The following is a 19,949-nucleotide window of genomic DNA, read 5'->3' on the forward strand; positions in this document are numbered from 1 at the left end:
AATGAGTGATTATTTATTACTCTGTTAAAGCAATAGTCACATTACATTACATAGGTTACATAATTACTATAAAAATGTAACAAAATATAACAAAAGCAACATCTGTAATACTTTTTCTGAAAAAAGATGAATGTTGATCAGAGAGATTACATATCAGTTATATAAAGCTCAAAGCATCAGAATCGGCACTGGTATCGGCCGATCACCATGACATAAAATCGGTACTCGGTATCGGCTGTAAAAATCCTGATCGGAGCATCCCTAATATTTACTAGGGCTGTCCCCGAATAGTCGAAGATTCGATGCATCGATATGCGGAGCCTGATTCGACCACCGATCTCACAGTCGAATCTTCGCGGGTGAAACGAGCATCATACCATTTTGCCAATATGGGGGTGCTCAATGTCTAATTGCACACAGAACTACTGGTTTTGTACGGTTATATTAAGTTATATACAGCCTTTGATTATGATAATGCAGTAAAAACAAAAGTGAAAAGAAAGAAGCGTTCAATAAATATTTTTAACGTGTTTGTGAATAAATCCAACCACCCCTGTGACTAATTTAATTTTCACTTTCCCTGATGCATGACGAGACGAGATGAGGACCATCTTGACGGCAGGGATGGCGGCGATCACACCGAACGCGTTTTTGCAGTTGGAGGCGCCTCTTTTGAATGGTTTTCTGTTGGCAGTGAGCGTTCTGCACGCTGTTTATGTGCGCCCGGCGCCTCGCGTTTTCGCCACCTGCTGCGCTTCGCGTTTTGCAGGAGCGCTCTGAGCGCCTGAAGTTGAAAAAAAAAAATCAACTCTGAGCGGAAAAACGCCCAACGTCATTCGCGTTCTTTTCCATTGTCCAATCGAATGAATGGAGAGGCGGGCCTTCTGTTGTGATGGCGAAAGTTTACCGTTGCTTAAAAAGTCCGGAGACTCCAAGAAATGGTGGAGAAACCTTTGGTGTCTATCGTGGGTAACCCGGAGCTGTATTATTTAGGGTTTCTGCTAATATGACAGTTTACTTAACAGCAAAAAACTAAGATTTTAGAGCGCTCGTGCTATAATCCTTTGAATTGACTGACAGGACAGCTGTTTTGGTCGTTGCTTAGCAACATAAAAAAACCGCAGCACACTGCTCTTTCATTAAAAGTCACCAAAAAAGGCAGTGCTGTGCGCCTCGCGTTTTTAGAACTAAAAGACGCGTTCTGTGTTTTTATTTAAACCTAAATAAGTTTGTCTGTCAGTTGGCAGGCAGTTTTGGTCGCTTATAAAATAAAATAAAAATAGTTTTACCCTCCTGCTGACTATAGTGTCGTGCCCCTCCCAACCCATTCACACACGCACATAAGCCTAGATGATTCGACTACCGGTCGACTATAGAAAGATTCGAAAATTCTGATTCGACTATGAAAATTCATAGTCGGGGACAGCCCTAATATTTACAGTAGGAAATTTACAAAATATCTTCATGGAACATGATCTTTACTTAATATCCTAATGATTTTTGGCATAAAAGAAAAATCTTTTGACTAGTGCTACTTATGACTGGTTTTGTGCTCCAGGAGACATTATTTGAGATGCTAACTTGTGCCTAATAGATGCAATCAGATCACCTGAGACAGATTTCAATTCCAAGTGCAAACCAGGTAAAAGATATTCTCCTGATATTCTTCTAGAATTCATCACTCACACAGAGGGCTCCGGCTGGCGTCGTGGGGTGACGAACAGCATGCGGGTAGGCCGCGCGCTGCTGGCGTCCGGGTGGGCGTTCCAGGGTTTGGCATAGCTGTGGTCAAGAAACACGAGGTCCAGCTCTCGCTCGTGAACCGACAGCTGGAAGAGCAGGGACGTTCCCATCCTTCGAGCCGACGTCTGGAAGTCTCTCTCTCCTCCAGTACGGAACATGGTCCTCTAGCCCCACACGGAGGCTCGGCGGTTCCCGCAACAATGGGACGCTTGTGCCGTAAACATCAACCCTACTGTGAACACAGTGCATCAGTATCAAGCATCCCGCTAAATATTTGCACTGATGTGATATCATTAGGCACTGTATTGCATTTTATAAAATGACATATTATGAAAATAATATACTTTAAAACAACAAATTGAAGTGCTAACTGAACGTAACGTGTTTAGAAACTTAATTGCATGTGATATGCAATTAAATTTAAATGTATTTCATATAAGTTTAAACTGTAATACAATTAGTTGAACTTTTGGCCCAGTCAGAAGTATTTGATTTTTAATGATTTTTGAAGAAGTCTCTTCTGCTCACCAAGCTTGCATTTATTTGATCTTAAGTACAGCAAAAACAGTAATATTTTGAAATAGTTTTACTATTTAAAATAGCTGTATTCTATTTTAATATATTTTAAAATTAAATGTATTGCTGTGATTTCAAAGCTGAATTTTAAGCATCTTAACTTAGTCTTCAGTGTCACATGATCCTTCAGAAACCTGCCTCTCAAAAACATTATTACTGTTATTATTATAAGTTGAAAACAGCCAAGTAGAATTTTTTCAGGTTTCTTTGATGAGTTCAGAAAGAAGTGTATATCTGAAATAGAAATCTTTCGTTACATTATAAACGTCTTTATCATCACTTTTGATCAATTTAAAGCATTCTTTGCTACATAGAAGTATTAATTTTTATTTATTCACCCCAAAAAAGGTTAAATTGACTCCAGGCTTTTGAATGGTATAGTGTATGATGTTACAAAAGTTTTTTTTTTTTTTCAGAGAAATGCTGATCTTTGGATCTTTTCAAAGAATCCTGAAAAAACAAATGATGCTGACTGTTTTAAATATTGATAATAACAATAAAAGTTCCTTGGACAGCAAATCAGCATATTAGAATGATTTCTGAAGGATCATGTGACACTGAAGACTAAGTTATGATGCTTAAAATTCAGCTTTGAAATCACAGGAATACATTTAATTTTAAAATATATTAAATTAGAAAACAATTTTAAATAGTCAAACTATTACAAAAGTTTACCTATGTTTGCTGTACTTTGGACCAACGAAATGCAGGCTTGGTGAGCAGAAGAGAATTTCTTTATTTCCTTATAAAATATTAGAAATCTTACTGTTCAAAAACTTTTGACTGGTAGTGTAGGTAAAACTTAAGGGCATCTTTAGATGCCATTTCTTAATTGTATTATCTGTTAAAAAAATAGTTAAAGAAATATGATTTTTGGCATTTATTTTTTGTGGAAACAAAGTAACCATGGTGAATTTGTAGATGTCCCTGCTTCTAAAACCCCAAACAAGTGTTGTAAATTTCACATGTTAACGCTAAAAATACTGCTAAAATAGTTTACAAAGCACAACAAACTGTGACAGTGCTTAGCTTAGCTAAATGTTGTTAAACTGTATTTTAATGTAACAGTCAGTTTGGGGCCAAGAGTGGTGCGAGTAGCGAGGCTTCGGTGAGACGCATGGGCGTGTTTAAGGGCCCACGACAAACAGTCCGTCACATTCATGCTAGTTTGCTTCAGCTTAGCTTTTAAATCACATTAAATGACCTGAAATAGATCCTGTATTGCTTGACCGACGAAGCGATATGTATAAAACCGGAAATGTTTACGTTTGGTCATTACACTGCTAACATGATCTGGCAGGCTGTTAGCTCGGAGGCTAACTCGTTTCACAATACTCACTGTCCAGTATCAGGCTCCTTTCATGTCATTTCGGTCCAAAGAACGGTCTTCTGAATAATGCAGATAATACTGAAGAAATCGAGCTCATGCGACGAGAAAACAAACTCCAACAAGGTAATTTCCACTCTGATGAAGGTTCAGTTATGGCTGACTGTCTTTTGTTTTACTGGCGCGCCACAGCGGATCAACGGAAAACCCGGACTGGAGTATATCCCGCGTCAGTGGAGCTGCTAGAAACCCGGACTGGAATTCACAATCCAGATGTTAAACGTTAAATTTACTTATTGTGCTACAATTTTTTGTAATAGTACGGAGCCCCTGTACGTACGGGGCTCCGTACTACTCAAATCTTTTGTTTTGATATATTTACGAATTTTACAAAATGTCTTTACTTAATACCATATATTTACTTCATATTTTTAGTATAAAAGAAAAAAAACAATCATTTTGACCCATTCAATGTATTGTTAGCTACTGCTACATTTAGTTTTTGCTAAAATGTAAAACTGAGTTATCCAGTAGTTTAGATAAATGCTGGATGTACTTTATAAGAGGCAAATGTACATTCATGATTCAAAAAGCAAAACGAAACATTTCTGGGGAAAATAATGGAAAATTATATTTTTGCATTTTACATACAGAGTCTCAATAGTTAATGTACTAACTAACATGAACTAACCATGAGCAATACATTAGTTACTGTATTTACTAATCTTCATTAACATTAGTTAACGAAAATACAGTTGTTCATTGTTTGTTCATGTTAGTTCACACTGCATTAACTAATGTTAACAATTTTAATAACGTATTAGTAAATGTTGAAATTAACATTAACAAAGATGAATAAATGCTGTATAAGTGCAGTTCATAATTAGTTCATGTTAACTAATGTGGTTAACTAATGGTAACTAAAGAACCTTATTGTAAAGTGTTACCTAAAAACTTTTTATTATAAAGTTTTTATTGTTATAGTTATTTGTTGTAGTTTAATTGAAGTGATATATCAATACTGTATACTATACTACACTACACATGTGACATGAACACAGTTTTTACCTAGAGGCATTTGTTCTGATACAACATTTTAATAAGTAAACAATTAAGTCTTAATTTCTTTTCCTTTTTTTTTCTTCATAAATCGGGCACATGGAAATGACTCTGGCCTTAATTTAAATAGCCTTTTCTTTTAGTCATGTGAACTCTAACTCACTTTTCTCATAGAAAAATGTGTGTAATCATAATGAAAAGCTGTGTATCTTAACCAGTTAACAATCAAATGCTATAAAGTATGAATTTAGTTGTATAGCAATTAAATTTCTTAAATGTCCTAACAAAGATAATTTCATTCTACAGTTATGGTTTTGTATCTAACAATACTGATAATACTGAGCAATAACTTCTATCTATCAATGATCTGTTCAAAGTCTTTTTCTAATTATTTATTTAGAAAACTACTCACAGCCAAATCACAGATCTCAACAATTCCAACTATACTGATATCTAGTACCAATGAACTGGTCTAAAAGAAGCTCTAGTCTTTTGGGAAGTTTTTTATGATGTTGCTAAAAGCCCCATCTTCAAATAAAACTCAGTATGTACAGTCAAGCCCAAAATTATTCATACCCCTGGCAGATTCTCACAGACGTCTCCCAGAAGATAATAAGACGATGTACAAGAGGCATCATTGTGGAAAAAATTATTACTCATCTTTTATTTACATTTGAACAAAAAGTGGCATGTCCAAAATTATTCATACCCTTCTCAATAATGAATAGAAAAGCCTTTATTGGCTATTACAGCAATCAAACGCTTCCTATAATTGCTGGCCAGCTTTCTGCATGTCTTCACTGGTATTTTTGCCCATTGATCTTTAGCGATGAGCTCCAACTCTTTCAGGTTGAAGGGTCTCCTTGCCATCACCCTGATCTTTAGCTCCCTCCACAGATTCTCCATTGGATTTAAGTCAGGACTCTGGCTGGGCCACTGCAAAACCTTAATGTTTTTGTCTGCTAACCATTTCTTCACCACTTTTGCTGTGTTTTGGGTCGTTGTCATGCTGAAATGTCCACTGGTGCCCAAGGCCAAGTTTCTCTGCAGACTGCCTGATGTTGTTGTTGTTGATCATTTTGATGTATTGCTCCTTTTTCATGTTGCCGTTTACTGTGAAAAACACCCCCAAAACATTAGGTTCCCACCACCATGTTTGACAGTGGGGATGGTGTTCTTAGAGTTGAAGGCTTTTCCTTTTTTACTCCAAATGAAGGCTACATCTTTGTGGCCAAACAATTCAATTTTTGTTTCATCTAACCATTAAAACAGTAGACCAGAAGTCTTCTTCTTTGTCCAGATGAGCATTTGCAAAGGTCAAGCGGGCTTTTGTGTGCCTTATCTGGAGAAGTGGTGTCCTCCTTGGTCTGTGTCCGTGGAACCCAGCGGTGTGCAGTGTCTGTTGGACTGTCTGCCTTGAGATGTGGCCACCAGCAGAGCCCAGATTCATCCTGATTCATTTTTACCTCTCTCACTATCCTCCTGGCCAGCACAGGTGTCACTTTTGGCTTCCAACAATGTCCTCTGAGATTTTTCACAGTGCGGAACGTCTTGTAGTTTTTAACAATACTTTGCACTGTAGCCACTGGAACTTCAAAACATTTAGATATGATCTTATAGCCCTTTCCTGACTTGTGAGCAACAGCAGGTCCTCAGTGAACTCCTTTGTCTTAGCCATGACTGTCCACAAACCAACAGTAGAGAGCTTCTGTTTTTCACCTGTTGAGTTGATTAAAACCAATGTTCCCAATGAATCAGGGTAATTAGGATGTTTTAGAACAGCTTGGACTATTTGGAATGGTATAGAACTTTGGATTTTCCCATAGACTGTGACAGTTTGCAAAGGGTATGAATAATTTTGGACATGCCACTTTTTGTTCAAATGTAAATGAAAGCTGAGAAACATTTTTTTTCCACAATGATGCCTTTTGTACATCGCCTTATTATCTTTTGTGAGAAGCCTGTGTCATTTCCGGTCCCAAAAAACTTGGTTGTATAAAAGTAACTTTAAGTCAGAATTTGGCAGGGGTATGAATAGTTTCGGGCTTGACTGTTAAAAAAAAAAAAACATTTTCTTAATTGTACTTTGTATCACACACCTTCAGTGCACATTTTGTGTGTGAATTATCTATGGTTATGGGGACAATAACCTTACGTGACCTTACTTCTGGACTTCCACCAAATGTGACAGGACATACACGGACAACAACAATGTATTGAAATATGCAAGTTTTATTGTTTAACATCAAAAACAAAAAAAGTTCTGCACTCTAAACAAAGTCCTTGTTTTTACGTAAATGACATGCGGAAGAAAAAATATTGTGGTCATAAAGAAAGAAAATGCTTACACGGCTTAATAATTTGGGACTGCATTTTAATGTACTTAAATAATGTCCACGAATAATAAGAATGGATTTGGGTTATGTTTAATGACAAATACCGGATAATTGACCATTGTATAATATTATATTGTTTAATGAGCAGGCGTTTAACAAAAATCTTCCCATTTGTTTAGAGTGCAGAGATTTTCTGTAATTGGGAAGTTGTCTTTTTTAAATAATAATTTAAAATGGCATATGGCTGATGTTTCTAAGGGGTGGGTTGTCCAGGAATGCCTTGCAGTAGGGCTTGGGAACGTAAGTTTCGCTGTGGGTTGTCCTGAAGTCATGTTTGCTGTGCCGGGGCCTGATGTGGCTGTCTTTCACCTATTAAGAGATTTGTTCAAAGTAAAAATCAGCTCTAAAGTGGGAAACAGCTCATAAATATTTGATAGCAACATAATCATTGCAATTATCTCTTCGCAGGGAGTTTGACTGACATGCGATTTGACCAATCATAATGCTAAATCTGCCAATTTTGTCAGACAAACAAACCAGACAGAATAGTAGACATGGTTATGACCAAACTTGGATGGAAACAGTGTCAAAAACAGACCAATGTCTTTGTTCACTTCTCATGGACTGGAGAACAAATGTAAAATTTTACCCGCTGAAGCTGACTAGGGCTCAGTTCCTGTCTTCTGCAGTTCGGGGGGACAAAGTCTTTTTGCATGGTTGTAATCATCCGATCCGACTCTAAAAATACAAGGAGAATATTTGATATTAATAAACATATTACAGAGACTAACAAAAATGTTTTATATATTTAGAGTATAATTTTACATTTTAAGGGGAGGCACTGCAGGCACCTTTTAAGTTTGGGATTTTGGGCTTTTTGGTTTTTATTCCTGTCTATATCTTGTAGGTTTTTACAGAGGGATTTGTTCATATATGATTTGCTTGATTTTATACATTGTATTCCCCCCAAAATTGTAAAAATATAGTGTTTGTTTTTTTCAGATTAATGCCTGTTTTTTTCTGAATTATAGAGTGAAGAAATGAGATACCCAAAATTCCCTCTGTAAAAACATTTGGCTCTAATATGTCAAAAAAATTAAACAAGAATTTCAAAACTGACTTTATTTAGTGTTTAGATGTTTGTACTAGAAATGTATGCTAATTAGCGCATATTTCATTAAATACTGCCTCAGTTGCATATTTAAACCTAACATTTTTGAAAACTTGTAATACAAAAAATGTTTGCAAATAACAATGCAATATTTTTCTTACCCTATTCACCTGCATTGTCTCACCTTAATTTAATTTGTAAAATATATTTTCACTTACATAAAGTTTTTTTGTAAAAAAAATATACGTATATTACTTTTGTCTTTTTAATCAGGCAACCTAAAAATGTTCTCCATGTAGCACAATTTAACTTAACTGCTTTTATTCTACTCAAAAACATTATTTAATATGACTGAACAAACATGACAACATTTGGTTACTCCAATAAAAAGTCATTTTAAAGGGTCAGATCAGGTAGAAATAACTCTGTAAGTAACAAATGCCCATATGTGACCCTGGACCACAAAACCAGTCATAAGGGTCCTTTTTTTGAAATTGAGATTTATAAATCTCAGATGAAAGCTGAATAAATAGGCTTTCCATTGATGTATGGTTTGTTAGGATAGGAAAATATTTGTCCGAGATACAACTATTTGAAAATCTGGAATCTGGGTGCAAAAAATCGTCTTTAAAGTTGTCCGAATGAAGTTCTTAGCAATGCATATCACTTATCAAAAATGAAGTTTTAATATATTTGTGGTAGGAAATTTACAAAATATCTTCATGGAACATGATCTTTACTTAATATCCTAATGATTTTTGTCATAAAAGAAAAAATTCTCATTTTGAACCATTCAGTGTATTTTTGGCTAAGTGCTACTTAAGACTGGTTTTGTGGTCCAGGGTCGCATATACACTTTTTACAGTGTAAAGTTAATGTGACCCAATGTGAGTAGGTCACTTTAAATGATTATTGTACCTTGCTCAAACAACACGTGGCTGGGTGGGTAAACCGATGACTTGGGACGGAGTGCTTCTTTTGATGGGAACTGCTCCTGCGATGTTGTGCTGTAGTATTTTCCAGCCAGATCAGGCCTCCCGAATGTAACATTGCTCAAAGTCCTGATACTGGGTCCGTCCACATACACTGGGAACTGTGAGCGGTTTATCTGATAAAACAAATATCCCTGAGTTAAAAACAACACAGCTTGTCTGATTTTGATCTTTAAGCCAGAGGCAGGTCCCACACCTCTGAGAAGAAGGACTGGTTTGTTGTTAACGGTCTCTCCTGGTTGCCCTTAAGTTGCTCTCCTTTGAACACAGAGCTGAGAGTCGGGCATCTGCGCTCTAGATAAATAGGGCCTGGTAAATCAAACAAGAGGTATTAGTTATTAAAAGTGACACACTTGATGAATATTTCATGTTTATTTTCTGGTGAACCCTCAAACACAACTTGCGAGGAACCCCTTCATAAAATATAAAAGTGGTTCCCTCTCAGTCGGTCTCTACGACGTCACGTCGGAGACCGACGAATTGGGATATCGCTTTAGAGATACCAATCCTCTTCGTGTGTAAACTAAACGAGCCAATGCACATTGGCATGCATGATTGCATCCAGCTGTCGCTGATCACAGCGTGAGCATAAATACACAGCAGGTGCAATGCATAGACAGCATTTCGCATCGGAGCCGATCTTCTTTGAGAGAGACGCAACGAGCCATTCTACTAGAACTCTTACTGCGGTGTTGGCGGTACGGCGCGTCAGCGGTGGTGGTCTCCTGTGGGTGGAAAAAGCGCGCAGTCAAGGATTGCACTACCTGCCTTCTGTGTCGCAGCGGCCATCTCCCCTGTGTGCTTCAGCATTAGAGCAGTTTCTAAAAGAGTATCACGGGTGAACGTCTTTTTAAAGACGAGGCATTTGAAACACAATGCCGTTTCACCCGTGCGTTTCTGGATGCGGTCGTTACCTGGCGCCAGGTGATGGTCACGATCGCTGTCTGACGTGTCTGGGTATTGAGCACGCTCAGGCGGCGTTTGTGGATGAGTCATGCTGTCATTGCGGCGGCATGTCCATCACGGAGCTGCGGACCAGACTCCGCTTCCTGCAAAGGGGCGGGGTGCCAGTTCCTCTGCCCAGATCTACCGTTCTGACTGGGCTGACTGGTCTGACGGTGACGGTGGGGAATTTCCCGGCGGGTGATCCGCTGGGGGTTCCTCCTTCCACCGACAGCCCGTTCCATCTGGAGCTCCCAGAAGAGTGTTCGGGTCCTCTTCGTGAGGCACCGCTCATTACTTTTGGGGCTCCCCCTGACGACCGGATGTCAATCGCTGCATCGGGGGGTGAGCCAGACTTCTCGGGGGAGGACGATTCCGGATCGCTGCCGTCCACTGGGCGGTCAGCGGTGCCGGATACCGACCCCGAGATGATGGCTATGCTTTCCCGGGCCGCCGAGAGGGTAGGGCTTGAATGGAACCCTCCATCACGTCCCGACCCCTCTCGGCTGGATGACTGGTATCTTGGGGTGGCCCGCGCTGGTTCTCAGCGTCCCACCCCAGTGCCCTTCTTCCCGGAGGTGCATGATGAGCTTACTGGGACGTGGACGGCACCTTTTACTGCCAGAAACCGCTCCAGTGGCACGTCCTCCCTCACCACCCTTGATGGCGGACCAGCGCGGGGGTACGCGGCTGTCCCGCCGGTGGAGCGTGCGGTGGCGATGCAATTGTGTCCCGGCGCCGCTTCCACCTGGCGGGGCAACCCGTTGCTCCCCTCCCGGGCCTGTAGGCACTCGTCGGCTCTGATCGGCAGTGCCTACACGGCTTGTGGCGCTGCTGGCTCCGCCCTACACGCTATGGCGTTGTTACAGGTCCATCAGGCCCAGGCACTGAAGGACCTGTACGAGGGTGGTCACGACCCGGAAGTTCTACGTGAACTCCGTATCGCTACGGACCTCGCGCTACGAGCGACGAAGGTTACGGCGCGGTCTCTGGGTCGTGCGATGTCCACGATGGTGGTCCAGGAACGCCATCTCTGGCTGTGTCTGGCCGACATGAGGGAAGCAGACAAGGTCAGGTTCCTGAATGCCCCCGTGTCCCAGACCGGCCTCTTCGGCGACGCGGTCGAAAACTTCGCCCAGCAGTTTTCGGCCGCCCAGAAGCAGACTGAGGCCATCAGTCATATCCTGCCCCGGCGTGCTCCCGCTGCTGCCTCCACCCAGCCGCCGGCGGCACCTCGGTCTGCTCGTCGCCGAGGGCGGCCCCCTGCCTCCGCCCCCGCTCCACAGCAGCCTGCGCAGCAGCCTTCACGGCGGCGCCGTGGAGCCGGTCCCAGGGCGGCCGCCCCGCCCGTCCAGGCTCCCACCAAGACCAGTGGGAAACGCAAGAACAAGCGTCCCTGAGACGGGCGACCCAGAGATGGAGGAAGCTGCTCTTCGGGAGATGGTGATCGCACCACTCCCTCCCCCGGAGGAGGGCCGGGCGGAGAATCTTTTGTTTCCTTTAAAAAAGTTTCTTTTAAGAAACCCGTCATCGGCCTCACGGTCGGTGACACCCAAATTTTCAATAAAAGAGCAGTTTCTACTATCTCTGGGTCCCCAGAGGGGACAGCGGGTGTTGCACGGGTTAGCCCCGGGCTTCACCCCCTCTCCCCTCCCGCCAGCAAATGGCGCTGGGCGGTTGGAGAGTGCGGTAAGACGGACTACTCACGCACCAGCTGCCAGAACGCAGGTAAATGTCTTGCACACACCACACACAGACACCCTGACCCCGCTTCGGACCGGCATAGAGACGCCCGAGCGGGGTCCCTGCGTTCCACCTCGCTGCCCCCCCGCAGGTACGTCAGTGGTCCCGCTGGTCCCTCTTGTACGTTGGCTGGGGGCCTGGAGAGGGCTTCCCAGTCCGTCTTGCTGGCTCCTCCGGACCATCAGGCTCGGCTATGCGATTCAGTTCGCCCGGCGTCCGCCTCGGTTCAGGGGCATCCACTTCACTACAGTGAAAGTAGCAGATGCCCCTGTCCTACGGGCAGAGATTGCTACCTTGCTGGCGAAGAAAGCAATAGAGCCGGTCCCTCTAGCCGATATGAAGACAGGGTTTTACAGCCCCTACTTCATAGTACCCAAGAAAAGCGGCGGTTTACGACCGATCCTGGACCTGCGCATCTTGAATCGAGCTCTTCACAAGCTACCTTTCAGAATGCTCACACAAAAACACATCCTCAGATGTGTTCGTCCCCAGGATTGGTTCGCAGCGATCGACCTGAAGGACGCGTACTTTCATGTTTCGATCCTTCCGCGCCACAGACCATTTCTGCGGTTCGCGTTCGAAGGCAGAGCATATCAGTACAAGGTCCTGCCCTTCGGGCTGTCCCTCTCCCCCCGTGTCTTCACGAAAGTCGCGGAGGCGGCCCTTGTTCCCCTCAAGGAACAGGGCGTTCGTATCCTCAACTACCTCGACGACTGGCTGATACTAGCACACTCTCGAGAGCAGTTATGCGAACACAGGGACCTGGTGTTGGCACACCTCGCCCGCTTGGGCCTTCGGGTCAACTGGGAAAAGAGCAAACTCTCCCCCGTGCAGAGGATCTCTTTTCTTGGTGTGGAACTGGACTCGGTCAGCCAAACAGCTCGCCTCACGCAAGAGCGGGCTCAGTCGGTGCTGAACTGCTTGAATACGTTCAAGAGCAGAGAAGTGGTCCCACTGAAACAGTTTCAGAGGCTCCTGGGGCATATGGCAGCAGCTACGGCAGTCTTACCGCTTGGCCTGCTCCATATGAGGCCACTTCAGCACTGGCTTCATGGCCGAGTCCCGAGGAGAGCGTGGCAGCGCGGCACTCTCCGGGTCAAAGTAACCTCGGCCTGTCGCCTAACCTTCACCCCGTGGTCAGACCTAGCTTTTCTTCGGGCAGGAGTTCCCTTAGAACAGGTCTCCAGGCACGCTGTGGTACACACGGATGCCTCCACCACCGGTTGGGGAGCCACGTACAACGGGCAGGCAGTGTCGGGGGTTTGGACGAGCCCCCAGCTACACTGGCATATCAACTGCCTAGAGCTGCTGGCAGTACGCCTTGCCTTGAACCGTCTCAAAGGGCGCCTTCGAGGCAAACACGTGCTGGTCCGTACGGACAACACTGCGACCGTTGCGTACATCAACCGACAAGGTGGTCTACGCTCCCGTCGCATGTCGCAGCTCGCCCGTTCTCTCCTCCTCTGGAGTCAGAAGCATCTGAGGTCGCTTCGTGCCATTCACATTCCGGGTTTGCTCAACCGTGCAGCCGAGTGGAGACTCCATCCCCAGTCGGTCCAGCTGATCTGGAGACGTTTCGGGAAAGCTCAGGTAGACCTGTTTGCTTCTCCAGAGACGTCCCACTGCCAGCTCTTTTACTCCCTGACCGAGGGTACACTCGGCACGGACTCCCTGGCATGCAGCTGGCCACGGGGCCTTCGCAAGTATGCGTTTCCCCCAGTGAGCCTTCTCGCACAGACACTGTGCAAGGTCAGGGAGGACGAGGAGCAGGTCCTGTTAGTGGCGCCTTACTGGCCTACTCGGACCTGGTTCCCAGAACTGATGCTCCTCGCGACAGCCCCTCCCTGGCGGATTCCTCTGAGGAAGGATTTACTGACTCAGAGACGGGGCACCCTGTGGCACCCGCGTCCAGACCTCTGGAAACTACATGTCTGGTCCCTGGACGGGACGCGGAGGTTCTGAGTGATCTACCCCAAGGAGTGGTAGACACCATCACTTCGGCGAGAGCTGCATCCACGAGACATGCTTACGCCTTGAAGTGGAACCTGTTCGTCGAATGGGCTTTCTCAAGAAATGAGGATCCCCGAAGATGCTCGGTCGGAGTCGTGCTTACCTTTTTGCAGCAAGGGTTGGAGCGTAGGCTGTCTCCCTCCACCCTTAAGGTCTATGTGGCCGCTATTTCTGCAAACCATGACCCCGTTGAAGGAAGGTCAATAGGTAGGCACGACCTGGTCGTCAGGTTTCTCAGGGGAGCCAGGAGGTTAAATCCTCCTAGGCCCCCCTCCGTACCCTCTTGGGACCTGTCTCTGGTGCTCACAGCACTACAGCGGGTCCCCTTTGAGCCTTTACAGTCAGTCGAGCTGAAGTATCTCTCTATGAAGACTCTGCTCCTGCTGGCATTGGCCTCCATCAAGAGGGTAGGGGACCTGCAGGCGTTTTCGGTCGACGATTCGTGCCTTCAGTTCGGGCCGGCAGATTCCCAGGTAACCCTGAGGCCCCGGCCTGGCTACGTGCCCAAGGTTCCCACTACTCCCTTCAGGGACCAGGTGGTGAGCCTGCAAGCGCTGCCCCCGGAGGAGGCAGACCCAGCCCTAGCTTTGCTTTGTCCCGTCCGAGCATTAAGATGCTACGTCGACCGGACGCAAAGCTTCAGGACCTCAGATCAGCTCTTTATTTGTCACGGAGGACGGCAGAAGGGGAAGGCCGTCTCCAAGCAGAGGATGGCACACTGGATAGTGGATGCCATCGCCTTGGCTTATCAAGCTCAGGGCGTGCCCTGCCCGCTCAGGTTGCGAGCTCACTCTACTAGGAGTATTGCATCCTCCTGGGCGCTGGCTCGTGGCGCCTCGCTATCTGACATTTGTAGAGCTGCGGGTTGGGCGACCCCTAACACGTTCGCTAGGTTTTATAGCCTTCGTGTAGAGCCAGTCTCCTCCTGTGTTCTCACCTCAAACGGGTAGAAGCACTGAGAGGCACTGGCTCAGGTCGGCTTGCTATCTTCTCCAGAGTGTCCATGAAGACCCTGTCGAGTCCTCCTTCCTCGGCTCCAGACGTAGCGGAGCGTCTAGGCGCCAGGCCTCTCTCGATGAATCTTTAGAACCGACAGAAGGCTTAGGATACATGAGAGACTTAAGTGAATCCCATATGTCTTCCACGGTACCCACAGAGACCGTGTTTCCCCGGTAACCTTCTACCATCTTCACGAGGGTTCAATCACCTCCATTCTTCCATATGTCCTAATTGAGCCATATGCGTATTGCTCCGAACCTCCTGCGGGATGGGTGGGAGCTCCGCACGTTCCCAGTGCTCCAGCTTCACTAAGTAGGTAGTGCTATGTTATACAGTGACTGGTCTTTTCTGATCCGCCCTTGGCCTTAGCAAAAATTGGAGGCCAGGTGGCTTGCTCAGGACACTGGAGGGGGGCAGCAGCTGCGGCGCTTTGCTAGGGATCCCAATTCGTCGGTCTCCGACGTGACGTCGTAGAGACCGACTGAGAGGGAACGTCTTGGTTACGTATGTAACCCTCGTTCCCTGAAGGAGGGAACGGAGACGTCACGTCCCGTCGCCTCAGCTGCTGTACCACCGCTGTGCGGCCGGACCCAAGCTCGGCTCCTCAGCGAAATCCTGTCTATGCATTGCACCTGCTGTGTATTTATGCTCACGCTGTGATCAGCGACAGCTGGATGCAATCATGCATGCCAATGTGCATTGGCTCGTTTAGTTTACACACGAAGAGGATTGGTATCTCTAAAGCGATATCCCAATTCGTCGGTCTCCGACGTGACGTCTCCGTTCCCTCCTTCAGGGAACGAGGGTTACATACGTAACCAAGACGTTCTGTCATGACAACCCTTTGAAATGTTTAGCATGGTAATAGATATGACAATGTTAATGTATTTGGTCTTAGCGGAATAGATCTGCTACGCTGCTGCTGCTGAATTGCTGCTGCTGTTGGTTGTAGATTAAAGTACAGAACTTGCTACTGCCAAAGCATATACGATACAGTGCTGTGAGTATTTAAGACATACTGCTGCTGCACAAATAGCATAAAATAACACATAGCAGATATATACAGGTGGAGCTGGGGAAGTTGGAGGGTTTCAAAGGAACTCTAAAAGCGCGCTGTGAAATACCCAAGTGAATGCTATACCAGCCGTTTAAATAGCTGCCAACTGCAAGCTCATTGGTTGCAAACGCAACATGAACCAATCAGCTTGTGCCAAGTCGTATAACTCATCAGCCTGCGTCATCTAAAGTTTCATGGCAGAACTAGGTATATATTTCACACCAAATGGAATAGTAAAGAATAAAAGCTTTTTAATTTATCTCTCAAATATTATTTGATAAATGTGTTTAAATATTTCATTTAGCGTTATGGGTGTGACATTTTGCATTATTGATGTGATATATAAATGCTTAGAGAATGTATGTGTTACCAATATACCGAACCATCTATTTATATTTGAATAATCCCTTGCTGAGTCTAAACATCAGAAAAAATCAGTCAATGCACAAGTTTTAAAAAAGGGAAATAATCACGTGTTATGGATGTGGCAAAAAAATACATCATTTTTGAGAAACTACATGCTTTGTAGGATTTCTGCGAATTAAAATGCACAAACCAGAAGCAATAATACCCAACAAATAGAGAAGCGATGGTTCTTCACAAACCATATTATTGTTACTTTCTTTTCATTTTGATTTGTCAATTTTGAGAAATATTTGTACAATTATGGATGTGACAAGCCCAGACTATGGAAAATCGTGAACTAAAATGCTTTAAAAACTTTAAGAGAGACCTCACATGTGTATTTGAACCACCAAATGTTGACATCTGTGCTATCAGTATAGTAAAAACCTTTGGTAAAAACTATTTTTTTAATGGTAAGGTTGACATTTGCATCCATTGATAACATTGATTTAATATATTAAGCTCATGCTTTAACTCCTGTGGAACATTACTGATATTCTGCATTGAAGAACATTTTCTGTGGCATAACAAAAAGTACGCAGCATACAGTCGTTGTACATACCACATTTGTGTGAAGGAAACTCCTCAGAAGATACTGTAATCCATTCATCACCACAAAGTTCCCGAAGCTTGAAAGGCTGGGATTTCTTTCTCTTGTAAAGCAGACTTTCAGGGCTGTTGAAAAAGAAAGAAAGAAAGAAAAGTAACTTATTATCCACATTGTTTTGGATTTATTTCAACCTGTATGACGAACAAAAGTGATAAAATGTCTATTAAAATGTGCATGTTTTGAGTTTATGCCGCATACCTGTGGTCACCAGTCTGTCCGAAAGAGCTGGAATAAGTTGTTTGCTTGTCCTGTATTTTTTCTTGGTCTCCCATTGGTACAGCCGAATACTGAACTCGTTGCTAAATGAAATACAAAAAAGAACATTATTGAACTGCAACTTTAATGGCACTCTTTGAAACCACCGCTAATGATTAATTAATTACGAGCTACTGGGTCTTCAGCAGTGTAATTAGATTACTGTAGTAAATACTGTAGTATTGAATTAAATCCATTATCAACCACAAGTTGAACAACACAATATTAAACATGAAACTGCTCTTTTAATTCAAATAGATAATATACAATTGCACCTAATATACAATCTGACCAAAATATTGCAAGGGAGAGGATTACAATAAAAACTGATTTTAACATTAGATGTTATATAAAATTTCATAATAGTTTCAGAAATAACTGTAATTAAATGTCTCTTAATTAAGAGTAATCCCTCACTGTACTTGTTCAAGGGAAAAGTAATTACATTTCAGTAATTAATTATTTAGTAATGCATTACACCTAGCACTGCCTTACCTTTTCTATGGACTCTAGAGGAGGAAGAGGAGGACAGCAGCTGTACAAAAACTGCTCTTCATAACTAGAGCCATATCTGTTCTTTTTCTCCTGTCGTAGACTTGCTCCAACACCTGATTGTTAAAAAATAAAGCATCATCTGTTGAAAAAATAGTAATAATAAAGGTCAGTGCACAATGTGAGAGTGCAGTACTGACCTGCGCTCCCTGATTCCTTTGCTGGAAGTATTGGAGACGCCTCATGTTTGATGTAACTGGATCTGTATGTCGTCTCAGGGTATTTCCCCTCCGGCACACTTATTCTGACTTTGGTGATTGGTCGAACAAGTTTGGCTTTTGACACCGGCACAGGCTTGAAATCAGAATGAGTGGTCACAAAGTCTCCAGTCTTGACCCCAGAATTCATTTTAAAGTTTGTCCTGTACATTGCGAGGTTGGTTATCTTAGGCTGAATGACAGGGACGGAGGTCTTGTCATTCAGTTTGAAGTGACTTTTGGTTGTGGATTCATAGATGCCATCTGATTCATACAAAAATGGCAAGTTTGAAATTCTTGAGCAATACATCTTGGCTTCTTTTTTCCAGGTTACAAATGTTTGACTGAAATATGTTTAAGCTTTGAAGCAGCTGTTTAAAACTGGTCTTTTAAACACAAGTCTGATAGGAGTCTGTCACTGGATACAGTAAACAATAATAATTCCAAATAGAATCTCGACGTCATAATGAGGCTGATTACTACCCAAAGTGGGCGGGGTTTATAATAGCCACAGCAAATCATTGGTGAAGACGCTTTAAGATTGAACATGAAATGAAATTACAGAAATTTAAAAGGCTAAATCTGTAATGTATTATTTTCGGTTTAGTAACCAGTGTAAATTCAGTTAGGATCTATTTGATAATGTTTTATTGCACAGATTAGACAAAGATTTCAAAACAAACGATTCGCCCACGTTCTTCAGGCAGAATTGAGCTGCATTAGCGCTATTTATTTCTATCAGGACCGGTGAATAAATATAGCTGATTTTACAGCCTGGCCTCATTGTTTATACGTAGGTATTATGGTGTTTATATGTAACGTTTAGAAGCACAAAACGTACATTTTTGTACGTTTTTATTTGTGCTAAAACGTACAATTTAGACGTATTTCAACGTTTAAAACGTACAAATAGCTACTTATTTTTAGCTAAAAATTTTTTTTAAAATATTTACGTATCTATTATTTTATTAAGATTTTTTCATTTTATTAATAAGTGACTTAGATTTTTACCCCCCTTAACCTACCCCCAAACCTAAACCTACACATTTTATAGCAAATATGCATTTTTGGCATTTTATTTATAAGCGATTTAGATTTGTAGCCCCCTAGCTTACCCACATAACTCTCTCTGTACAGTAATAGAGAAAAACATGACCGACAGAAAAGTGCAATCATATTTATTTATTGCAAAAATGTCAACAGCCGTACCATAAAGTAATCCAAATGACGATGCGTTTGCAGCCGCAGTCCTCTAGCGGAATACAGTAGGTTTGTTTGAGGTGCAGAGCAGAATTTAAATTCTTTCTATATGGCTCTGGCGAGAGCCAATGAGCGTTCGATTTTCCTGCCGTAAAATCTGTAGTTTCTTAATGCGGCAATATTTGAATTTGTAAAATGCACTTAAGCGCGGGTTTATTGCTGTTGCTACTGGGACCCCCTGCTCGGGATGGAGATGAAGATCGCCGGATAAAGGTTTGAATTTGGGTCTGTTCCTCGTGATCGTATAGATTCTGAAGATCTGGATTACAGCACACATGATGCGTGTTTGGTGCATTTTATGGTTGTATTGTTAGTCACAGCATGTCGGAGAAAACGCCTTTTGTGTCCCACCACGACAAACGAAGTTAATATTACAGAAATGGTTAAACGATTGTAGAAATGTTATTTATTTTAAGGGTCTAAAGTGTAGTCTTGTTTTACATTATGTAGACCTATTCTTGGAAACGAGCTTGCAGCACTGCGGTCACACCATCTGCGCTTCGTAAAAGTGCGGTCACGCCATCTCCGCCTAAATTTACGTTGCGCGCCTATATAGATATTTACGGTAACAAACACCTCCGACCTAACGCGGCGCATTTCATGTTACTAAACTACTTTTAAGAACTGCATACCGTAGTCAGGACCAATGCTATTAACAATCTCTCTATCTCTGTCTCCCAAATAAAAATACTATTAATCTGACATGCGCAAAAAATCATAAAAATATAAAAATCTAAATCTTTTCTTCAAACTCCAACAGATTATTGTTCTGCAT

The 19,949-nt window shown here is 43.1% G+C and overlaps 2 protein-coding genes across 4 annotated transcripts in view; both read right to left on the minus strand.

Annotated features, from left to right (window-relative positions):
- Window positions 1-3,853, minus strand: part of kansl3 (KAT8 regulatory NSL complex subunit 3) — a 48,656-nt gene extending 44,803 nt beyond the window's left edge. For 2 of the 3 annotated variants that reach the window (XM_073818769.1, XM_073818767.1), the window contains exons 1-2: window positions 3,659-3,853; window positions 1,687-1,975 (exon numbers count right to left, since the gene is read on the minus strand). In XM_073818769.1, coding sequence (XP_073674870.1) covers window positions 1,687-1,901 — 215 coding nt within the window. In that variant the 5' untranslated portion in view covers window positions 1,902-1,975; window positions 3,659-3,853. The remainder of the gene's footprint in view (window positions 1-1,686; window positions 1,976-3,658) is intronic. The other variant, XM_073818768.1, reaches the window with a different exon arrangement.
- Window positions 3,854-6,864: 3,011 nt separating this feature from the next.
- On the minus strand, window positions 6,865-19,940 carry LOC141287297 (uncharacterized). The gene is made up of 8 exons (XM_073819428.1): window positions 17,858-19,940; window positions 17,661-17,773; window positions 17,109-17,209; window positions 16,863-16,975; window positions 9,341-9,453; window positions 9,071-9,260; window positions 7,691-7,779; window positions 6,865-7,410 (listed from the first exon to the last, which is right to left on the minus strand). The coding sequence occupies exons 1-8, from the start codon at window positions 18,222-18,224 to the stop codon at window positions 7,270-7,272; spliced, it is 1,227 nt and encodes a 408-aa protein (XP_073675529.1). The 5' UTR covers window positions 18,225-19,940; the 3' UTR covers window positions 6,865-7,269.
- Window positions 19,941-19,949: the final 9 nt, after the last annotated feature.

This window comes from Garra rufa, chromosome 15, assembly GCF_049309525.1.
Source record: "Garra rufa chromosome 15, GarRuf1.0, whole genome shotgun sequence".
Classification (NCBI taxonomy): Eukaryota; Metazoa; Chordata; class Actinopteri; order Cypriniformes; family Cyprinidae; genus Garra; species Garra rufa.

What these genes read in the sequence shown, in the direction of transcription:
- LOC141287297 (XM_073819428.1), bottom strand. Translation starts at nt 18,224, where the DNA reads ATGTATTGCTCAAGAATTTCAAACTTGCCATTTTTGTATGAATCAGAT. An exon ending in CCACGTGTTGTTTGAGCAAG is followed by an intron (nt 7,780 to 9,070) that starts GTACAATAATCA and finishes TTGTATTTTTAG; the next exon opens with AGTCGGATCGGATGATTACA. An exon ending in GCCCTAGTCAGCTTCAGCGG is followed by an intron (nt 7,411 to 7,690) that starts GTAAAATTTTAC and finishes ATCTCTTAATAG; the next exon opens with GTGAAAGACAGCCACATCAG.